Source organism: Trichinella spiralis (genome assembly GCF_000181795.1).
Source record: "Trichinella spiralis strain ISS 195 chromosome Unknown Scfld2, whole genome shotgun sequence".
Lineage (NCBI taxonomy): Eukaryota > Metazoa > Nematoda > Enoplea > Trichinellida > Trichinellidae > Trichinella > Trichinella spiralis.
Genome location: NW_003526941.1, coordinates 10,031,983 through 10,050,465, shown reverse-complemented (window position 1 = coordinate 10,050,465; position 18,483 = coordinate 10,031,983). Strand labels below are relative to the sequence as shown.

Genomic DNA, 18,483 nt, shown 5'->3' with positions numbered 1-18,483 from the left:
AAATCATAAATAGTTATTTTAAACGCAGCATTACTGAGCTGGCCCATGCTTATAAAGAACAGGGCAGAGGGCATTGCTGACGGTGAAGTGGACGCTTTTTTGGTGGAAACTATTTTGACACCGCAAATGCAAAGGTTGAATAAATAATATGCAGTTTGGGTATACAATTGCATTAGATTGGGAAAATGTTATTTTTAGGCAGCCATTTTTGCAATTCAAACACTATTTGAAGAACGACAGACGCGTATTCCTGTTTTTTTATCTGGTACTGTAGTTGACAAAAGTGGTCGCACTTTGTCTGGACAATCGATTGAAGCTTTTCTGATAAGTGTACAACATGCTGATCCATTTTGGTGAAATTTATTTGAATGCTTCAACACTTTTTTCATTAACTTATTACTTTTTCGACTATCTTTCAGCGTTGGATTAAACTGTGCGCTTGGCGCAACGGACATGCGACCATTTATTGAGACAGTCAGCAAAAATACATCTGCGTATGTTATCTGCTATCCAAACGCTGGTATATGCTGGCATTGAAATGCTGGTAATTGAAATTTATTTATCTAATAATATGATGCAGGTTTGCCAAATTCTTTTGGAGAATACGATGAATCACCTGAACAAACAGCAGCTACACTAAAAGTAGAAAAATATTTTTTATATAATTAAAGAAAAATAATAATAATATACGATTTCGCTTTTGATTCAATTGTTAGCAATTTGCTGTTGATGGTTTGGTGAATATTGTGGGAGGCTGTTGTGGCACTACACCAGATCATATTGCTAAAATTTGCCAAGCAGTTAAAGGTGTTCCACCGAGATGTCCTCAGAAAGATATTTTCAAAAGTTATACACTCCTTTCAGGTATTTGATTGTAACATTATTAAAGTTCCTTTTTATATTATTATACTGTATTATATTTAGGTCTAGAATCAATGCAAATTGGACCTTTTACAAATTTTGTCAACATTGGAGAACGTTGCAACGTTGCAGGAAGTCGACGTTTTGCTAGCATGATAAAAAAAGGAAATTATGAGGTTCGATTATTCATTGCTTTTTTAAGTGAGTTGATCAATTTAATCAAATTAGATGGCACTTCAAGTGGCTAAGGAACAAGTGGAATTGGGTGCACAGATTTTGGATGTAAATTTAGATGAAGCGATGTTGGACGGTGTTAATAGTATGATCAAATTTGTGAATTTGATCAGTTCAGATCCGGATATTTCAAAAGTATTTAAAATGAATTGCATAAAATTTACCATTAGCATATTTTCAATTCAGGTTCCGCTTTGCATCGATTCTTCCAATTTTTTGGTAATCGAAGCTGGTTTGCAGTGTTTTCAAGGAAAATGCATTGCAAATAGTATAAGTTTGAAAGAAGGAGAGGAGAAATTTTTACAACATGCCAAAACACTGAAAAAATATGGTGCTGCAATTGTTGTTATGGCTTTTGATGAAACTGGACAAGTGAATGCAGATAAATTAAGAGAGAGAGAGGACGAAATTACAAAGGTTTATACTTTTAGGCAACTACTGTTGAACATCGTGTGAAAGTTTGTCAACGTTCGTACAATCTTCTCGTCGAAGAAGCAAAAATCGATCCTGCCGATATTATTTTCGATTTGAATGTGCTTACTGTAGGTACTGGCATTGAAGAGCACAATACTTATGCAGTCTCTTTTTTCGAATCAGCAAAAATTGTCAAGGTTCAATCAATGAAATTTTTGTTTCTTTTTTTAACTCATAATTTTAGAAATTGTTTCCTGAGTGTCGAATATCCGGTGGCATCAGCAACGTCAGTTTTGCATTTCGAGGTCGAGATAAGATTCGCGAAGCCATGCACAGCGTTTTTCTATATTATGCTATCCAAGTATTGACATCTTTGAAATTAAATTATACGAAAACTTTTTAAATGAAAATTTTTTAAGGCTGGTTTAGATATGGGCATTGTAAACGCGGGATGTTTGCCAGTGTATTCAGAAATTGAAAAAACTCTGCTAGAACTGTGTACGAATTTGTTGTTAAACCGTTCTCCTGGCGCTACAGAAGATTTGCTAGCATATGCAGAAAAAGAAGGTGATAAATTGACTGAAGAAAAAAATATTCCAAAAGTCGAATGGCGTGACTGGCCAGTTGATGAACGTCTGAAGCACGCTTTAATCAAAGGTATCAGTGATTATGTCATTGATGACGTGGAGCAAGCTCGAAATATGACAGACATTTATCCAAGGCCTCTAAACATCATCGAAGGTCCTTTGATGACGGTATAATTTTTGAATGAAAAACAATCGTTTCCATTGCATTCATGTTTTCATCCATTCTTTTCAGGGAATGGCTGCAGTTGGAGATTTATTCGGCTCTGGAAAGATGTTTCTTCCTCAGGTGATCAAATCTGCTAGAGTGATGAAAAAAGCTGTTGAATATCTTGTTCCTTTTATGGAACAAGAAAAAGAAAGCAAAGCAGAAGACGAAATTGTGAAAATGCTATTTTTATAATTGCCAATTGCTAAAGTAGATTTATTTTTAAAATGTTTTTAGAATTATCGAGGAACAATAATTTTAGCTACTGTTAAAGGTGATGTACATGATATTGGTAAAAATATCGTCTCAGTTGTTCTGGGATGTAACAATTTCAAGTAAGTTATTATTGTCATTATGGATTATGTTAATTTTTCAATTGTCACTTATAACACAAACATAATGTAGAGTGATCGATCTTGGTATCATGACCCCGTGTGATAAAATATTGAAAGCAGCCATAGATAACAATGCTGGTAAACAGTATTATTATACTTGGAATTATCATTTTTATATTTTGTCTTTTCGTTGAGATATGATTGGTTTGTCCGGGTTGATTACACCATCGCTAGAGGAAATGATTTACGTTGCTAAAGAGATGCAACGCGTCGATTTCAAAATCCCACTACTCATTGGTGGTGCTACTACTTCACGGTAAATAATAATTTCTCTATTTGCTAACACCTGAATAATAATTAATACAGATTCTTGTAGAATACATACAGCAGTAAAAATAAAGTCAGCTTACAGTGGGCCAGTTATTCACGTTTCTGATGCTAGCAAGAGTGTTGTTGTGGTCGACAATTTGTGCATCAACCAATCACCACTAGATGAAAAGCATTTATTTTTTTATTTTTTAGTGTTCTTCTTTGATGGATGAGAAAATGCGTGGGGAATTTCTCTGCGAAACTGAAGAATTGTACGAAGAAATTCGACAAGATTATTTTGATAATTTTTCTGTACATATTTTTAAATTCAACGATTATTTTGTTGTTTGTTTGTTTTAATTTTCTGTTGACTCTCGTTTTAGGAGCTTCGTTTTGTTCCTCTGAATGTGGCTAGAGAGCATTCTTTGAAGCTCGACTGGTCTACGTATATTCCTTGTAAATTGTGTTTTCTTTTTCTTCATATTCTTATTACGTGAATTGAATTAATAATTTCTTTTGTCAGCAAAACCAAACACCATTGGAGTGCAGTGTTTCACTGATTATGATATTGAACAGTTTATTCCATACATTGATTGGAAACCTTTTTTCGATGTTTGGCAATTAAGAGGAAAATATCCAAATCGTGGATTTCCAAAACTATTTGACGATCCAGATATTGGTGAAGAGGCGAAAAGAGTTTTCGATGATGCTCAACAACTACTTTCAAAGATTTGCAATGAATCACTGTTACAAGCCAACGCTGTGATTGGTATTTTTCCAGCGTTGAGCGATGGTGACGACATATTAATTTTGAAGTTCGATTTTCAATTTATAATTTTCTATCGTGCGATATAACAAATTTACTGCTTTCAGTCCAGAAAATATGGACAAATCATCTCCAATTGGTGTTTTACATGGTCTGCGTCAACAGGCGGTTAAAGAACAATCTGAACAGCCTTATCTTTGTTTGTCAGATTTTATAGTTCCAAAATCGATGGACATGTACGATTACATTGGTATGTTTGCTCTTACAGTTGGCATAGGACTTGAGAAACTGGTGTCATCTTATGAACAACAGTTGGACGATTATCATGCAATCATGTGCAAAGCTTTGGCTGATCGCCTATCTGAGGTGATGCCATTTAATATTTATTTATTTTTTTTGTATTTAATTAATCCATATTTAAATTAAAAGAAACATTTCATAAAGTACCTATTGTATTTACGTGTAAATTATTCAGGCTTTTGCGGAAGAACTGCACGAAAGAGTTCGACTGAATTTTTGGGGATATACAAGTGAATCGTTGTCAGTTGATGCATTGCACAGGATACAATATGAAGGTATACGACCAGCCCCTGGTTATCCATGTCAACCAGATTTGTCTGAAATGCGCACATTGTGGAAACTTCTTGATGTTGACAAAAATACAGGTATTCATTTGACGGAATCGATGGCTATGCATCCGACGGCATCTGTTTGTGGACTATACTTTGCGCATTCAAAAGCGAAGTATTTTGCCGTTGGAAAAATTGACAAAGATCAAGTAATGAATGGCCAAAATTTCATTGATTAATTAATTCTGTCATAAAATATTTTAAACAGATTATGGATTATGCGACGAGGAAAGGTGTGTCTACTGAAGAAGTGCAAAAATGGTTAAGTCAGTGTCTCCGTTTTGAAAGCTAATTTTCTCTTTACGGAAATTAGAACTCTGCCTCGCTGCTACATTTACATTAAAATTTTCTCTTCTTCATTATGTATAAAATGTATTCGAAAGAAAAATAAATGAATAAAATTACTCAAAGTTGCTTTACTAATGATTTGTAAGCACTCGATAAGAGATAACCAAATGAACAACAATCAATTAGTTGATAACAGCTGAATGTCAAATTCATTTGCGCAATAAATTGTCCACTAAAAATTATCACATTTTGATTACTGAAATGAAATTCTTTTTTTCATTAACATCATTACAAATAAATATGAAAACCAATTTTATAATTAATTTTATATGAGTAACTACAAAGTATTTTTTAGACATTTCTAAAATAGTAAAGACTTACGCAAAACAATAGCAAATTTAAAAAAGTAAAAAGTACAAATTTTAATGCGCATCATTTAAAAAAGGCAATGAAGATATGTTTGTTGATGAACAAATTTAAATTCACAAAATAAACTAATCAAAAGAACAAAGATAAGCTCTAAAATCACACAATGCAAGTTACTCAGTAATAACAGTAAGCTTCAGTTGTGGTTATAATATTAAAATTTCGTTTACCTGTTTTTCTTTTGTGCTGGTTCGACTACTGAAGCCAAAACTATGCCATTTCTAGAGCTTTTTTAGAAATACTGCTGTACAGCGTTTACAAGATCATTTCTTCATTTTCATTTGCAACGATTTTGCAAGTTTTCTGCCACAACAGGAGTCGAGCAGTAATTTCCCCAAACGAACTCCGCCTACTTTTTCTCATCTAAATTTCACTGCTTGCCAGTCTGATGGAAATGGGTTTGATATGGATATGCTGGAAAAGCAAAGAACTGGATAATGCTTGAAATAATCTACTAGGCTTGGCAAACACACGGAGAACAAAATACTGCTTCTGTTTATACCAGAAGTTAGTTACTTCTTCATTTTTTACAACGAATCCAATTGTTCTCGATCGAATAATTAGCTACTCTTTAGCTGAAGCAAAATACAATATACGAACACTTAGAACGATATACTACATCACTTCTCAAGCAAAAAAACACAAAGATAACGCAATAACCTAACGCATGCATTACACTTTCCACTGGCTGCAAAGCAACTACTACAGCACGTCGTCACTACCGTAACCCAAATTCAGGACGAATTCTGCAATCGTTTTCTACAATAAATTTTAAAATGAAGTTTAACAGAGCGTGAAATCTTTCAGTGTTTAACAAACATCGATCGATTCATTCAGCTAGTAATACTTAAATTCTCTCTAACGATCAAAGAGACATAAAATAGAAAAGATAAATTTTATTCACGTTTTAACAAATTAAAGCAAAGTGAACATTATAATTTCATACCAGTTGAAGTAATAAAAGTCATGTAACAAAGTAAAAATATCAGCAGTCTCATTAGTACGCTGCATGCAAATGCAATTTAAGTATGTAGAAATCTTCATATTCATAAACTGCCTCCTCTTAAAGCAAGAACCAAATGCAATACCGCACCACCAGTTATTTTATATTCTGCCGCTGTTTTTCCTTCGCTCATTTGTTTGCCAGCATGAATTAACCTCTGCTGCGCTGGAGGGATACCTTCTTTTTCTTCAATTTTTTCTTTAATCCGCTCCACCAAGTCAGAAGCATCTATATCAAGTTCCACCTCCTTTCCCGTCAAAGTTTTCACTTTAACTAACATCTGAAATAAGCTAAACAATAACGATAGTAACACCAAGTAAAAGTAATGTGCAAAAGTCAGAAAAATGGCTAAATGAATAAGTTTACCTTAAACATATTTATGGCATTTATGGTTACATGGTTTATTTAAAGAAAAATTATTTTCGCTGAATTCAGTAAATTAGTTAAAAACATGCAGAAATTTAAAACTATATTTAACAATAGCAAAAAATAAAATGTATTCTCCTTTGATATGAGAAAAACGAAAGAAAACTTATTTTTAAGAAGAAAATATGTTTCATTTAAATAAAACACTAAAAACAAACGTTCAGAAAGCAAATACAACCACACAAATCAATACACTTACTGCGCGTCAGAACGGAATAGTACAGTATTAAATAAAATATAATACAGTATGAAAAATGCAAGTTTAAACTTTTATCCAAATTAAATTTCGAGTAATTTGTTTTCATTTTTCGAAATTTATTAAAATTATAAAAAAGAATTTATTGGAGCCTAATGCAAAATGAAACTCATCAATGATAAACTTTACATATTTTTTTTATTAAAACGTCCGCGCCAAAAAATCAGTGTCACTGGCATACTCATTCGCTTATTTGGAATGCCTTCGAATGGTTTTATTTTTTATTCTACAATACATTGCACAGTTTCCATTTATATAAACCTGTTGCTATTCTAAGCTAATGATATCAAAGTTTTGTCCAAGAATGACGCAATAAGTTGCAAATAGTATTACGTAACATTTCAAATGATTTTTAATTACAAAATGTTTTTATATTGAATAATAAGTAGAAGAATTAATCTTAATCAGATCTGAAAAACAGTGACCAACACAACCGAAAGCTGAATTACGGCTAAATCAATTGAAATTCTTGGAAAAAAATCATTGTCGACGCGTCATCCACTTATCAGATCACAACCGCTTAGCCGCTGGCTTTCGAACCGTTTGAAGAACAACGCTGTTAAAGTGTTTCAAATAATACAGCGAGATAATACGATAAATGCCAATAAAAAATGCCTGGTGAATCAATTCAGCAGCTGAACGAATTGGCGTCATGCCACAGCACAGATTGCCCAACATTTGTCCGGACATTCCAAAAAGACATTGAAATTTTCCGCAAGTGATAGAGCGAAAAATTCCCTTAGCTACAACCGTTGGTTCCATCACTTCATCCCCGCCAGTAATCAATTTTGTTGCCACTGGAGTATTTTTCCATTCTTCGACAAAGCCTTCAGTATTAGTGTTCGGTGGATAAGCAACTGTTACCCAAACGTTGTGGGGCCGTAGTTCCATTTGCAGTGCTTCGGCAAATCCGCGCAGAGCAAACTTGCAAGGAGAATAAGCCGTATAACCATAAAGCCCGACTTGTCCAGCTTGAGAGGATACAAATGCAATTCTGGAACCTTCGACTCTTCTACTACTCTTCAGGCCTAAGTAAAATAAAGTAAAACCGAAACAAATATAGCATTACATATAACTCACTGTGCAAAGCAGCTTTAGTAGCCGAGACAGCACTTAAATAGTTGAGCGACATCTGTTGCTGGAAGACTTCGATACCCATTTCTTCAACTGTCCCTTGCATTGCTCCGCCAACATTGTTTATCAGTACATCAATTGGACCAACATCTTGTTCCGCTTTGTGAATTACTTGTGCAATCTTATCATAATCAGATGTCATATCACACTGGTAACCTTTCACAATCTGCTTCTGGGAAATATCTGCTAACTCAGACAATTCGAATACAACTGTATCAATCAACTGCTGTTGTCTTGCTAAAACAGTCACGTGCGCCCCTTGTCGAACTGCTTCTCTAGCCAAAGCTAGGCCAATTCCTTTCGTGCCGCCCGTAATGAAAACATGCCAGCCCCGCAGTGAGTGAATTTTGGGAGGTTGGTCTTCAAAAATCCAACACAGCGCAAACAAACTCAACGCAAATAATATGCAAATGATCATTAAAATCAAACTCCAAGACATAATTTAAGTAGTTTTCAACTGAAAGGCCTAAAACATATTGCACAAAGTGATATAATAAATCTATTCATGTTCATTCATGTTTGTAACACAAAACTGTAATTTGAAAATCCAAATTATAGCAAGTTGCTATTTTTCAAAATTTTCAGTAAAAGGGTAGTGATATAAAAAAAATTCTTTCAATATAATTGAACATATACATATAGTTCGATGATAAAAACACTAATGATAATCAATGCTGGACTATAAAAAAAATAAATGTCTTTAAATCTTATCTGCAAAGAGCAATCATCACTTGCAGAAAATAAATAACAGTAAGTTACGCCAAATTGAAGAATTATTAAACTGAATTCAATTTCGCAAATTAATTTCAATTGACTAATTTCAGTGAAAATTTAATAAAATCGGTCATTTCAGAATCGGTCATCAGCATTCAATGGCCATCTAATACATTAATAATGAAGAGAATAAAATGAAAAATGTTTATCAAAAACTAGCACATATATACTAATAGAATTAATAAATTAAAAAGCAGTTGAAATCACTTGTTGTGTATATGAGATCTATTTCACCATTATCTATCTAATAGGGGGCTGATAAATGAACACAATCGTACCTTTTTAACTCTTATTGCTACTCGTTTTGTAAAGTGCACACTGTAAATGCACAACGCAGCCCAAATGCTGTTCAGATCCCTGAAAAAATGTATAACATATTAATAAATTACATTGAATTACATAAAATGCAAATAACACAATTTGGCAATAATTACGATTTGTTGACAACAATAGAACCCAATTTTGTTGATGAATCAAAATCAGTTATTTCGACGTCTTTCAGTTCACCTTGCTTGAAAAGTTGAAAAGTCGCATTAAAAATCACAAATAGCTCAAATGAAAAATAAAATTTACCAATCCGAGAATAGATTTTATTGCTTCGTTGACCAAAATTTCAAAATCTTGGTACGTGAATTTACCTTGCCAATCGTTGCATTCACTGTGAAAAAAATACATTTATTATAATGAATACCTGAAAGTTTATTCAAAATTTATTTTTACACCGATAAGACCAGTCTATAGCGAACTTCTTCTTCCTTCGACATTGAAAAAAATGTGCATCATTACTAAATCCCTGTATGATTATTAGAAATGCACAAATTATATGCCAAGATGTATTGAACGATGGTACCAAATAATAGTCAGATTTTACAAACACAACAATGATGATAAAGCAAATGTTTACTGAACTGCAAGAAGTAGAAAAAAATGGTTATCACAAAAACAACAACAACTGTAACAGCAAATAATAACAACAACGAAAATAAAATCCCAACAAAAAATGTTATTAATTATTCAAATAATTCCTGGCACAGCCTGTGCTATCAAGACAAGCAGAAATAGCCAGCAGAACGGAGCTCAAAATAATTTGGACTAGATATTTTAAAGCAAAGTTTAAAAGAAAGTAGAAAAAATATGAAGAATATTTTTCCAAGCAATAATAATTTTTAAAACTTGAGAAGATCTGCATTTGAACTGCTGCTACAGTTATCATTCACATCCAAACATGAAATATCGATCAAATTCGTGTCGTCGTCGACAAGCTGCTGCTCATTGCAAGCAATTTCATTTTCTTCTTCATCCTCACCATCCGGTGGCAACTGTCCAGATGGATTATAATCAAATGCCACTAATGAAAGATCTACCTCGATTGGAAACAAATTGCGCATAGGTTCCATTTGAGCTTGACATTCCGAATGATACTGTGATATTACACTGACAAAACGATGAAGTTGATAAGCGATGTCTTGCACTAAAATTTGAATAAACATACAAAACAAAGAAAATTAGCCTAATTGCTTACCTCGCTTTTGATCAAGCAATTCCAACTTGACAAGTACATCAGATCGAAGTTTAGAAAAGCGCTTTTTCGCTTCTTGTCGAGAACGCAACATAAGTCTGTTAACAAAAAGGTTCAACGTTTTCAAAAAAAAATACTCCACTTTTTTTCTTTCAAACAAATACATCAGCAATTCAAAAGGTTTGTCAACAAAGCTTAATTGAATTTCAAGCTGAAATAATATTCCAAAAGCCAACAGGGTGAAATGACCAAAATTGAAAACCCACACGTTTGCATAATGTATTTTTTGATTTGAATTTAACTGAAAATTAAATTTCACTTCTTTTTAAACTTGAAAACTTAAACTGATTGATCAAAGCAAACAATATCATTTGATAAAAATACATTATCAGTAAACTGTCATTCTACAAAGACGACAATGTCATTGGAAAATAATTCATCGCAAATTCGGACATACAGCAACTTTAAATGAAAAATGCTAAACAATTTGCATAACAACGCAAAATAAAACAAATACAAGCAACAGAAAATAATGCAAATTTAACAAGTTAAAATAAACAAATTACCTGTATTCATAATTGCCAGTTTCGACACGATATAGAATTTCTTGTAAAGCTGCCACTGCGGCTTCCTCATCGTCCATTTCTTTGATTTTCAAACAATATGACAAATATTCAAATTTTGCATCTAAATACTTTTTCAACGTCAATCTTGTGTCCGGAACGGCTTTGTTCAAGAATGTGTTCAAATCATTTATTGTTGGTCGAAGCAGTTCAATCATTGTCAATGTTCGCTTTTCCATACCGCGATGCACTTGTCCAAAATTCATAAAAGCTTCGGCTGAACTAACATGCGGCTCACGACTGCCAATTTCACAAAAAATATCACCAAATTCTAAACGTTAATGTCAAATCAAAAAAGTTCAAATACAAGCTGCGAATACCGCGATAAACTTCTGCCATATTAAACTGTGCATTAAGCAACGATGACATTTGATAAATTAAACCTTTATATGTGGATGTATTTTTCTCAAGTTCTTCCAAACGTTTCACCAAACTATCTGAATTGTAATTTTAATGCAATTAAAAACAACAACAGCAACAAGCGATTAATTACCGCGACAAAGAATCGCGCGTGATAGACCTAGTGCATCAGCCGTATCTGAACTGACATTTTCCACAATCTTATGCTTCACTTTCTTCAGTACTAAAACACAAATTTTCTATGACATATACGTGTGGTGGTCAAATTAATTGTAAACAAGCAAGCAAGCAGCAAACAAACAAACAATCATGCTCACTAATGTCCAATGTTTTTCCTTGCTTCGGATCAGCGTGAAGTTTGTTAAAATCGATTCTCACTTCGTCTTTGGCAGCCTGAATCATCCGTGCAACTTCACTTCTTGTTTTTCCTTTAACGGACACACAATTCACACGCACAATCTCATCACCAGATTCAAGATTTCCGTCAGTAAATGCCGGTCCGTCCTCAAAAATCTGCACCAAATACACACAAGGGCAATTTGGAGCGCCGCCGCCAATGCTGATACCGATCAAGTTGTTGGCATCTTTTTTCAGTGTAACCGTTCTCGAAGACGTTACCATGCCACTTAAACAATAAACTCACAATTTACATAATTTTAATAAATGAGTTTATAATTTTTATTTTCACTATTATACCATTTATCTTCTTCATAATAAAAATCTTGCTCGTAATCAAGTGCACACGAAGAAGACATAGGAATGCTAGAAAATAATTAAAACAGTGAAGTACATTATCATAACTGCTCAACAAAGCTTAAAAACAATGTATTTTTTGATATACATTCGTTTCTTATTCAAAATATCAAAAATATTTTCTATTATCAAGACTGATTTATCTACGTAGTAGGAAAACAAATATCCAAACATGGCATTACAGTAATACAAAAAGATTGTCAAGCCTATCAATACTGTATATGACAAATTAACAATATTTATTCGTAATTAAATATTCTATCATTTTTATTAATAAAATAACAATTACGTTTGCTGATGCGTGAATCAAGATGTGAAGCAAAAAAATCTTAAACAATTATTGTCATATTATCATTATTGTCAATTACATTTATATCTATTCAAAAACTAGGATGATCTGTGAATCAATGAATTATCACAAAATAGAGGGCAATTGCTTTTCACCTTTTAGAATGAAATTTAATAAAAAACGAGAACTTTACGTAAAAACTGAATTTTTCTGAAAATGAAATTTATACCTATTAAACTTCACAAATAAACAGAGCCCATTAGGGCCTACAAAAAATAGAACTCTGTACTCATTTTTGCTCCTCTGCACGGAAATCTTTAGTAAAAGGCGAAAGATTTGTGCGACTTGCAGAGGAACCAGAGTCAATAAAAAATTACATTTACTTATTGATATAGATTCATTACCTCCAAGAAAAAATTGGGTTTTGACTGCATTTATCAAAAACATTCTTTTACAAATAAAATATTTTACAGTTTGAAAAATTAAAAAAGTTGTTTACTTGAAAACGATTAATATTACTGTAAATTAAAATATCATCGTTATTATCGAAAAAGTACTTTGTTTTTCTAAAAAATTCTACAGTACAACCAATTATTGTTTTGTTCTTCGCTTTTAGCTGTAATTAATGTATGAAATTTAATTTATATTTAAACAAACGTATTGTGAAAATCCGTTAAAATTTGTTTGCTAAACTGGCATTTTTAAGTGAACTGTAAAGTAATTTTATTTTCTGACCAACTTTTTAATCAGTTTATTTTTTGAGAAATAGGTCATTTGAGAAAAGAAGAATAAAATTGAATTAATTGATTTTTCACTGTTGTATTTATATATTATGTATGTTAGTGAATTTGATGACTTGTGAAGAATCATCGAAAATAATGTTTAAATGCTCTTTTGTTTGATTAATTAATTATGTAAACGTGATTTAAAGCTCCATTTTTGTTTTTAGTTGATTTTCATTTTTCTATAAATTATTAGCCTCTGAAGATGGATAATATCCATAAGAATAATTATCAAGCAAATAATAATGTATGTCTAATTTATAGTTGATGTATGTAATTACAGTATAAAAGTGTAACGCATTTTTCTTTGCACGGTAGAATAGGTGATTCTTTAGTTGGTGATCTCTGAATTTTTAATGTATTCTTTAATTTGTTTTCATATTAAAATTCGAACACCATTATCAAAGTAAAATAATAATTAATGATTGAAAATTTATATTTCTATTTCTTTTTCATGTAGAAAATTTGTATCAATGAAAAATTTTGTTACCTGCGCTGATCGAGTAAAGGGTACGAAACCAAGCATATGGTAACTGTGTTTTCTTTTGTTAAGCATGATTTTATTTTAAAATTTTAAGGGTGGAAATGAGTGCTTTGGTTAATAAATATGATGCAGTAAACTTGGGCCAGGTAACGTATTTTGTATATTGAATATATATTTTGTATATAGTTGTTTTTCTAAAGGGATTTACTGATTTTCGACCACCGGCATATTTTACAGATCAACTCAGCAAAGCTGCTCAGTCCACTGATTATAAATTGAATCAGTATACTCGTGGTTATGTAGGTATTCGTGATATTTTGTTTTGAACTGTAGTTATTCATTTTAGGGCCATTTACCTTTGGTTGAAGTTATCGGCAAATTTTACACTTCGCTACTAGATCATCCGGTGAATCCATTGAACGAAGTATTGATCACAAATGGGGCTTATCAAGCATTATTTTATGCAGCATTTGCTTTTATAAATCATGGCGACGAAGTTTGTCATTATTTTGTTTATAATTTGAAGTGGATATAATTGTATTATTCAAATATTTAGGCAATAATTATTGAACCGTATTATGATTGTTACGAACCACAAGTACGAATGGCAGGTGGGAAGCCAATATTTACATCTTTAAAATTGGTAAATAGCCCGATTTATACGTGAAGAAGAAGTACATATATGTGATATTAGGAGAAGAAAAAAGTGGCAGCAGGTTCAAGTGGTGATTTCAAATTGGATTTTTCAGAACTTGAAAATAAAGTTACCCCTCGAACGAAATTGTTATATTTAAACAATCCGTTGAATCCAATAGGAAAGGTAATTGGCTTTTGAAGTTTATTTTAATGAATGAAAGTGGGTTATTTTTAGGTTTATAATCGAGATGAATTAATGCAGATTGCTGCTTTTGTTAAAAAGCACAATTTAATAGTTGTTGCTGATGAAGTTTATGAATGGCTTGTTTATGAAGGATCAGAAATGATTCGATTCGGTAAACATGTGCAAATGTTGCTTGATTTATATATTGATGAGTATTAATTTGAAGCATCTCTCCCGGACATGTGGGAGCGTACTATAACAATTGGAAGTGCTGGTAAAACATTTAGCCTCACTGGCTGGAAAGTATTATTGTTTCACGGTGAAAGAACTTGTTTAACATTGTTTCTCTTTGCAGATGGGTTGGGCAATTTGTCCTGAAAATTTGATGGTTCATCTTCGATCAGTTCATCAAAATTGTGTTTATACATGTGCCACACCTATTCAAGTATGATGATAATTATTTAAATCGGATAAATTAAATCGAATTATTGTAGTGTGCGATGGCTGATTCGTTTCAATATGAAATTGACCGTTTTCAAACAAGAGAATGTTACTTTCATGAAATGCGTCGTATTTTACAGTCGAAGCGTCGTGTACTTCAAGAAATGTTATCTGAACATGGATTTATGCCTGTCCTACCCGAAGGCGGTTATTTCATGGTTGCCAATTTTAGTGCATTAAGTAAGATTTTTTATCTGTTTCTCAAGTCTCTCTCTCTCTTTAAATATGTATTATTTTATTTAACAGATACTTATGTAGCATTTTGTTTTGATCAACTAGTTAGAAGTGTAATCTGAATTTTAATCAGTTACTTATTAGGCTTTTGGTATTTCGATTTTGATTGTTTTAAATGTCAACTAAGATTGTATAGTTTAATCTGTTGATAGCTTGATTTATAATTTTTTGTACTGTTTTAGGTGATTTATTTCCTCAGAATGATAACGAACCTCTTGATTATCAGTTCACTCGATGGCTTTGCAGTGAAAAAGTTTGAAAATTATTATTATTATACAATTTAATTTAATTTAATTTTGTTTTTGTTTTTTTAGAAGCTTGGTGTTATACCTATGACTGCTTTTTATTCTGATGAGAATAAACATTTTGGAGAAAATTACGTTAGATTTTGTTTTTTCAAGGTAAGTTGAATTTTATAATTTGTATATATATAAATACGTTGTCTTGATTTCAAATGTATATTCAAATATTTAAATAAGTTTTAATTTCATTAAAAGAATTTTACTACTACAAAGAATATAAAGATTTATAATGAAGAATGTTATATTGTAGTTTTTTTTGTAATTTATTTCAAAAATACCCATTTTAAACTTGAATAATTGTGGTGTACTGTAATATGGTTGTACAATTTTGTATATTTTGTTGAATATCGTTTGAATATAAAATATTCAGAATTTATTTATTTTAGGAAGATTCAACATTGGAAAAAGCGAAATTAATTCTTCAAAATTTGAAATAATTTTAATTTCAATGATAATTGCTTGCTTTTTAAAAGCGTCAATAGCAGTGTTGACCGTCGGTGATTAGTTCTTTTTTTTCGAATGTATTTCACATCGAATGACGCTTTCAATATATTGCACAATGAAAATAAAAGATTGAAATATATTTTGTGTTTTCTGTGATTTATTGAACAAGTTTGTCACCTCTTATTTTTTTTCTTGATTATTACGAAAGTGAATGTGAATATTGAATTGCTTTTTCATCTGTTTTTGCAAGATGTCGTCAGAAGGGAAAAATGATTCATCCAGTGGTGCCGATGCGGACACCGATTTGGAAACGTTGAAAGATTTTTTACGTCAATACAGCCGTATTTCAGAGCAATGTTTTGTTGATTGTGTGCACGATTTTACGACGAGATCGGTGACGGTTCGTGAAGAAAATTGCGTTTCGAATTGTTTAGAAAAGTATCTGAAAGTATTACAACGGATCTCGCAGAGATTTCACGAGTACCAATTAATTCAAGCAGAAGCCACTGGAAATGTACCATTAAGAAATAAATAGATGTGTTGATTTTGTTAATTAATGAATTAATTGTTTGTTGATTTTGTCAACATTTATGATTAAATGTTGTGCTGATATTAATTTTCAATTATTTTATTTTGTCAAAATACACCACAGATAGATAGATATATTATTTAAAAAGAAAAATAATGATAATGGTAAAGTAAGTTCAAATGATTTATGGAGGACGATAAAAGTTGAATATTTTCTAATATCTAGATGTTTGTATTTAGTTTAGCATTCTTCCACTGCAGAAGTTCCATAATTCTTTTTGCCTTTCGCATTCGGATTTCACTTTGCGTGCGAGCAATTTTTTCAACTGGTCCTTGTCAGGCTCGGCTCCATAGCAAATTTTGAACTGCTTGTAGAGCATGTCGGCTATTTGAGGTTTCGCTTGTTCTGAACACGTACAAGTGGTTCTTGCCCATTCTTTCAATTTTTTGTTACACGTTGGACTCATGCTTAAAAATGGAAGAACAAAAAATACAAGAAAAAAATGGTGAGAAAAAGAATATTCAATTACGAATTCTGGCATCCTTTGTCCATGTTGCACCAAGTGTTGTACGCAACTTCCGTATCCACTGCATATTGGAATGGATTGATGGGTCTTTTTGAAAAATGATCCATCAAACATTTTTGAACACTGATCGCCTTTCCAATGGGACATGTTTTTCCATCTCGTACAAATTTGATATAATGATTTGCCAATTCTTCCATTTCATAGAATGTTCTGAAAAATATTTTCCATTGAAACTTTTAAAATGAAACAAACCTGTATGATGAAAAATGGAAATTTCACTTCTTATCTATGACCAGAAAATACTTTATCTCTGCAAACAAAGTATTACTTTGAATTGTTGTCATGTTCTATTTAATTTCACTGCTAAGAATTTAGAACATCAACTGATTATATGAAAAGAATCTCTAAAAATGTCGATTCATTGGATTGTTGAAAGGTGGATAGATGGATTTATTTTTAATAAATAATAAATAAAACTTACTCTTCTGCATCAGCGGTGACAGCGTCTACAAATTGATCGGGAGTGAGTAGATTTTCGTTGAATGGCAATTTTACACCAGGCATAGATTTGACTATGCAAGCGTTGACAATTTTTTCTTGTTCTTTAATTCTGTTACTCAAGCAGTCGTCACTTTGTTCACTCACTTCCCGCTTGGCAGCCGTGGGAAAAATTTTCGGATTCAAAATAAATTGCGTCAATGTCACATCTTCCAAATCGTCGAAATCGTCATCGCCATTACTTTCTTTATTCTTCTGATTGTTTGCATCCGCTTCAGCAATATTTCTCGGTCTTTGACAGCCGTTTCTAAATTTTAAAAATTTCCACAATATTTTTTAGTCCATTTGCTGCAATCGATGTTTGTATTTACTTGGTAAAGCAGGCGACGATGCCATTTTCGAAAAATTTTCCATTCGATGACGATTGCTTGTTGTTCAATTTTGCCGTAATCCCGTCACTCAAGCATTGGACATAAGCGTTGATTTCTGCACCACAGTCGGCCGAATCGGCTTGACCGTGTAAAATCGTTGTCAATGCTAACAACGATAAAAACGATGATGCACCACCAAACAACATGGATAGCATCTTTTCGACTGACCAAAATTGAACAAATTCGACAGACAAACTGTTCACAAAAGTGAATTGAATTGAATTTAAATTTTTATTCTGAAAAACAAGTTCGCCCATCGGGTTCTGCGACCCATCTCATTACTACTGCTTGCCCACTCGATTGTACCCTTCGGGCAAAATATCTGTCGTTTGTTCAACTGGACCAGAAAACTATCGAACGCATCATTGCCCATCTCGTTTCTTATTCACCCTTACTGTAACTCTATAATCACCGATAATTTATAGTTTCACATAAAAAAATAATATAAAAAATAAAGAAAAAGAAAATTGAACAAACTATCCATTATAATAAATCTGGTCTGACTAGTGATGGACTGCTTTAGCTGGTCTTTGAACGAAAGTTGTGCAAAAATTAAACTTTAATCAACCGTAACACAAACTTCATTTGTTCGTGGAAAAAGTTACAATGGAATAAATTTGAAACGATTGTAAAAGAAAACTGCATGTCAATTGCATCCTTAACCGAATTTCACACGCTGAATATTTTTTTTATCCAATCGTCATCTCTTCACCACAAAAACAAACAAATACAATGGAAATC

At 32.3% G+C, this 18,483-nt stretch overlaps 6 protein-coding genes and 1 non-coding gene across 7 annotated transcripts; 2 read left to right on the top strand and 5 right to left on the bottom strand.

Moving 5' to 3' along the window:
• Positions 1–453: 453 nt before the first annotated feature.
• Positions 454–4,632, top strand: Tsp_07640 (methionine synthase). Its single transcript, XM_003381060.1, is given in 21 exon segments — positions 454–520; positions 581–642; positions 717–864; positions 925–1,037; positions 1,090–1,230; positions 1,282–1,512; positions 1,527–1,706; positions 1,754–1,846; positions 1,929–2,264; positions 2,329–2,475; positions 2,539–2,636; positions 2,707–2,774; positions 2,832–2,952; positions 3,013–3,085; positions 3,159–3,257; positions 3,329–3,390; positions 3,572–3,760; positions 3,819–3,961; positions 3,980–4,077; positions 4,187–4,489; positions 4,549–4,632. 21 exon segments carry the CDS (start codon positions 454–456, stop codon positions 4,630–4,632), a joined length of 2,856 nt encoding a protein of 951 aa, XP_003381108.1.
• A 1,468-nt stretch (positions 4,633–6,100) lies between these two features.
• On the bottom strand, positions 6,101–8,312 carry Tsp_07641 (3-ketodihydrosphingosine reductase). Its single transcript, XM_003381059.1, has 3 exons — positions 7,820–8,312; positions 7,280–7,767; positions 6,101–6,337 (listed from the first exon to the last, which is right to left on the bottom strand). Exons 1-3 carry the CDS (start codon positions 8,310–8,312, stop codon positions 6,101–6,103), a joined length of 1,218 nt encoding a protein of 405 aa, XP_003381107.1.
• A 219-nt stretch (positions 8,313–8,531) lies between these two features.
• Positions 8,532–9,411, bottom strand: Tsp_07642 (conserved hypothetical protein). Its single transcript, XM_003381058.1, has 5 exons — positions 9,368–9,411; positions 9,221–9,305; positions 9,082–9,197; positions 8,926–9,004; positions 8,532–8,552 (listed from the first exon to the last, which is right to left on the bottom strand). Exons 1-5 carry the CDS (start codon positions 9,409–9,411, stop codon positions 8,532–8,534), a joined length of 345 nt encoding a protein of 114 aa, XP_003381106.1.
• A 402-nt stretch (positions 9,412–9,813) lies between these two features.
• Positions 9,814–11,913, bottom strand: Tsp_07643 (PRKCA-binding protein). The gene is made up of 7 exons (XM_003381057.1): positions 11,846–11,913; positions 11,467–11,774; positions 11,283–11,372; positions 11,110–11,226; positions 10,733–11,060; positions 10,170–10,264; positions 9,814–10,118 (listed from the first exon to the last, which is right to left on the bottom strand). Exons 1-7 carry the CDS (start codon positions 11,902–11,904, stop codon positions 9,814–9,816), a joined length of 1,302 nt encoding a protein of 433 aa, XP_003381105.1. The 5' UTR covers positions 11,905–11,913.
• A 530-nt stretch (positions 11,914–12,443) lies between these two features.
• On the bottom strand, positions 12,444–12,556 carry Tsp_07644. The gene has a single exon. It is a non-coding gene; the product is annotated as a U5 spliceosomal RNA (small nuclear RNA).
• Positions 12,557–13,446: 890 nt separating this feature from the next.
• On the top strand, positions 13,447–15,751 carry Tsp_07645 (kynurenine--oxoglutarate transaminase). Its single transcript, XM_003381056.1, has 13 exons — positions 13,447–13,502; positions 13,552–13,603; positions 13,658–13,756; positions 13,804–13,953; positions 14,014–14,100; positions 14,152–14,277; positions 14,329–14,449; positions 14,504–14,580; positions 14,633–14,722; positions 14,772–14,958; positions 15,195–15,265; positions 15,327–15,413; positions 15,701–15,751. Exons 1-13 carry the CDS (start codon positions 13,447–13,449, stop codon positions 15,749–15,751), a joined length of 1,254 nt encoding a protein of 417 aa, XP_003381104.1.
• Positions 15,752–16,138: 387 nt separating this feature from the next.
• Positions 16,139–18,115, bottom strand: Tsp_07646 (conserved hypothetical protein). The gene is made up of 6 exons (XM_003381055.1): positions 17,988–18,115; positions 17,683–17,937; positions 17,295–17,618; positions 16,817–17,023; positions 16,589–16,754; positions 16,139–16,264 (listed from the first exon to the last, which is right to left on the bottom strand). The coding sequence occupies exons 1-6, from the start codon at positions 18,113–18,115 to the stop codon at positions 16,139–16,141; spliced, it is 1,206 nt and encodes a 401-aa protein (XP_003381103.1).
• Positions 18,116–18,483: the final 368 nt, after the last annotated feature.

Bases quoted from the DNA above. Each gene is read 5' to 3' on its own strand.
- Tsp_07642 (XM_003381058.1), bottom strand. From the start codon at position 9,411: ATGTCGAAGGAAGAAGAAGTTCGCTATAGACTGGTCTTATCGGT. The intron at 9,306-9,367 runs GTAAAAATAAAT...TTTTTTTCACAG, and splicing joins TATAGACTGGTCTTATCGGT to TGAATGCAACGATTGGCAAG. The intron at 9,005-9,081 runs GTAATTATTGCC...ACATTTTTTCAG, and splicing joins TCTATTGTTGTCAACAAATC to GGATCTGAACAGCATTTGGG.
- Tsp_07643 (XM_003381057.1), bottom strand. From the start codon at position 11,904: ATGTCTTCTTCGTGTGCACTTGATTACGAGCAAGATTTTTATTATGAA. The intron at 11,373-11,466 runs GTGAGCATGATT...TTTGTGTTTTAG, and splicing joins AGGAAAAACATTGGACATTA to TACTGAAGAAAGTGAAGCAT. The intron at 11,227-11,282 runs GTAATTAATCGC...ATTACAATTCAG, and splicing joins ACGCGCGATTCTTTGTCGCG to ATAGTTTGGTGAAACGTTTG.
- Tsp_07646 (XM_003381055.1), bottom strand. From the start codon at position 18,115: ATGGGCAATGATGCGTTCGATAGTTTTCTGGTCCAGTTGAACAAACGA. The intron at 17,619-17,682 runs GTAAATACAAAC...TTTAAAATTTAG, and splicing joins ATCGTCGCCTGCTTTACCAA to AAACGGCTGTCAAAGACCGA. The intron at 16,265-16,588 runs GTGAAATCCGAA...GTACATTTCCAG, and splicing joins AAAAATTGCTCGCACGCAAA to TGGCTTCTGCTTGAATTAAT.
- Tsp_07641 (XM_003381059.1), bottom strand. From the start codon at position 8,312: ATGTCTTGGAGTTTGATTTTAATGATCATTTGCATATTATTTGCGTTG. The intron at 7,768-7,819 runs GTGAGTTATATG...TATTTTACTTAG, and splicing joins TACTAAAGCTGCTTTGCACA to GCCTGAAGAGTAGTAGAAGA. The intron at 6,338-7,279 runs GTTCGAAAGCCA...AGCTTATTTCAG, and splicing joins ACAGCGTTGTTCTTCAAACG to ATGTTAGTTAAAGTGAAAAC.
- Tsp_07645 (XM_003381056.1), top strand. From the start codon at position 13,447: ATGAAAAATTTTGTTACCTGCGCTGATCGAGTAAAGGGTACGAAACCA. The intron at 13,954-14,013 runs GTTTGTCATTAT...TCAAATATTTAG, and splicing joins TTATAAATCATGGCGACGAA to GCAATAATTATTGAACCGTA. The intron at 14,101-14,151 runs GTAAATAGCCCG...ATGTGATATTAG, and splicing joins TATTTACATCTTTAAAATTG to GAGAAGAAAAAAGTGGCAGC.
- Tsp_07640 (XM_003381060.1), top strand. From the start codon at position 454: ATGCGACCATTTATTGAGACAGTCAGCAAAAATACATCTGCGTATGTT. The intron at 2,775-2,831 runs GTAAACAGTATT...CTTTTCGTTGAG, and splicing joins AGCCATAGATAACAATGCTG to ATATGATTGGTTTGTCCGGG. The intron at 3,086-3,158 runs GTTGTTGTGGTC...TTTATTTTTTAG, and splicing joins TTTCTGATGCTAGCAAGAGT to TGTTCTTCTTTGATGGATGA.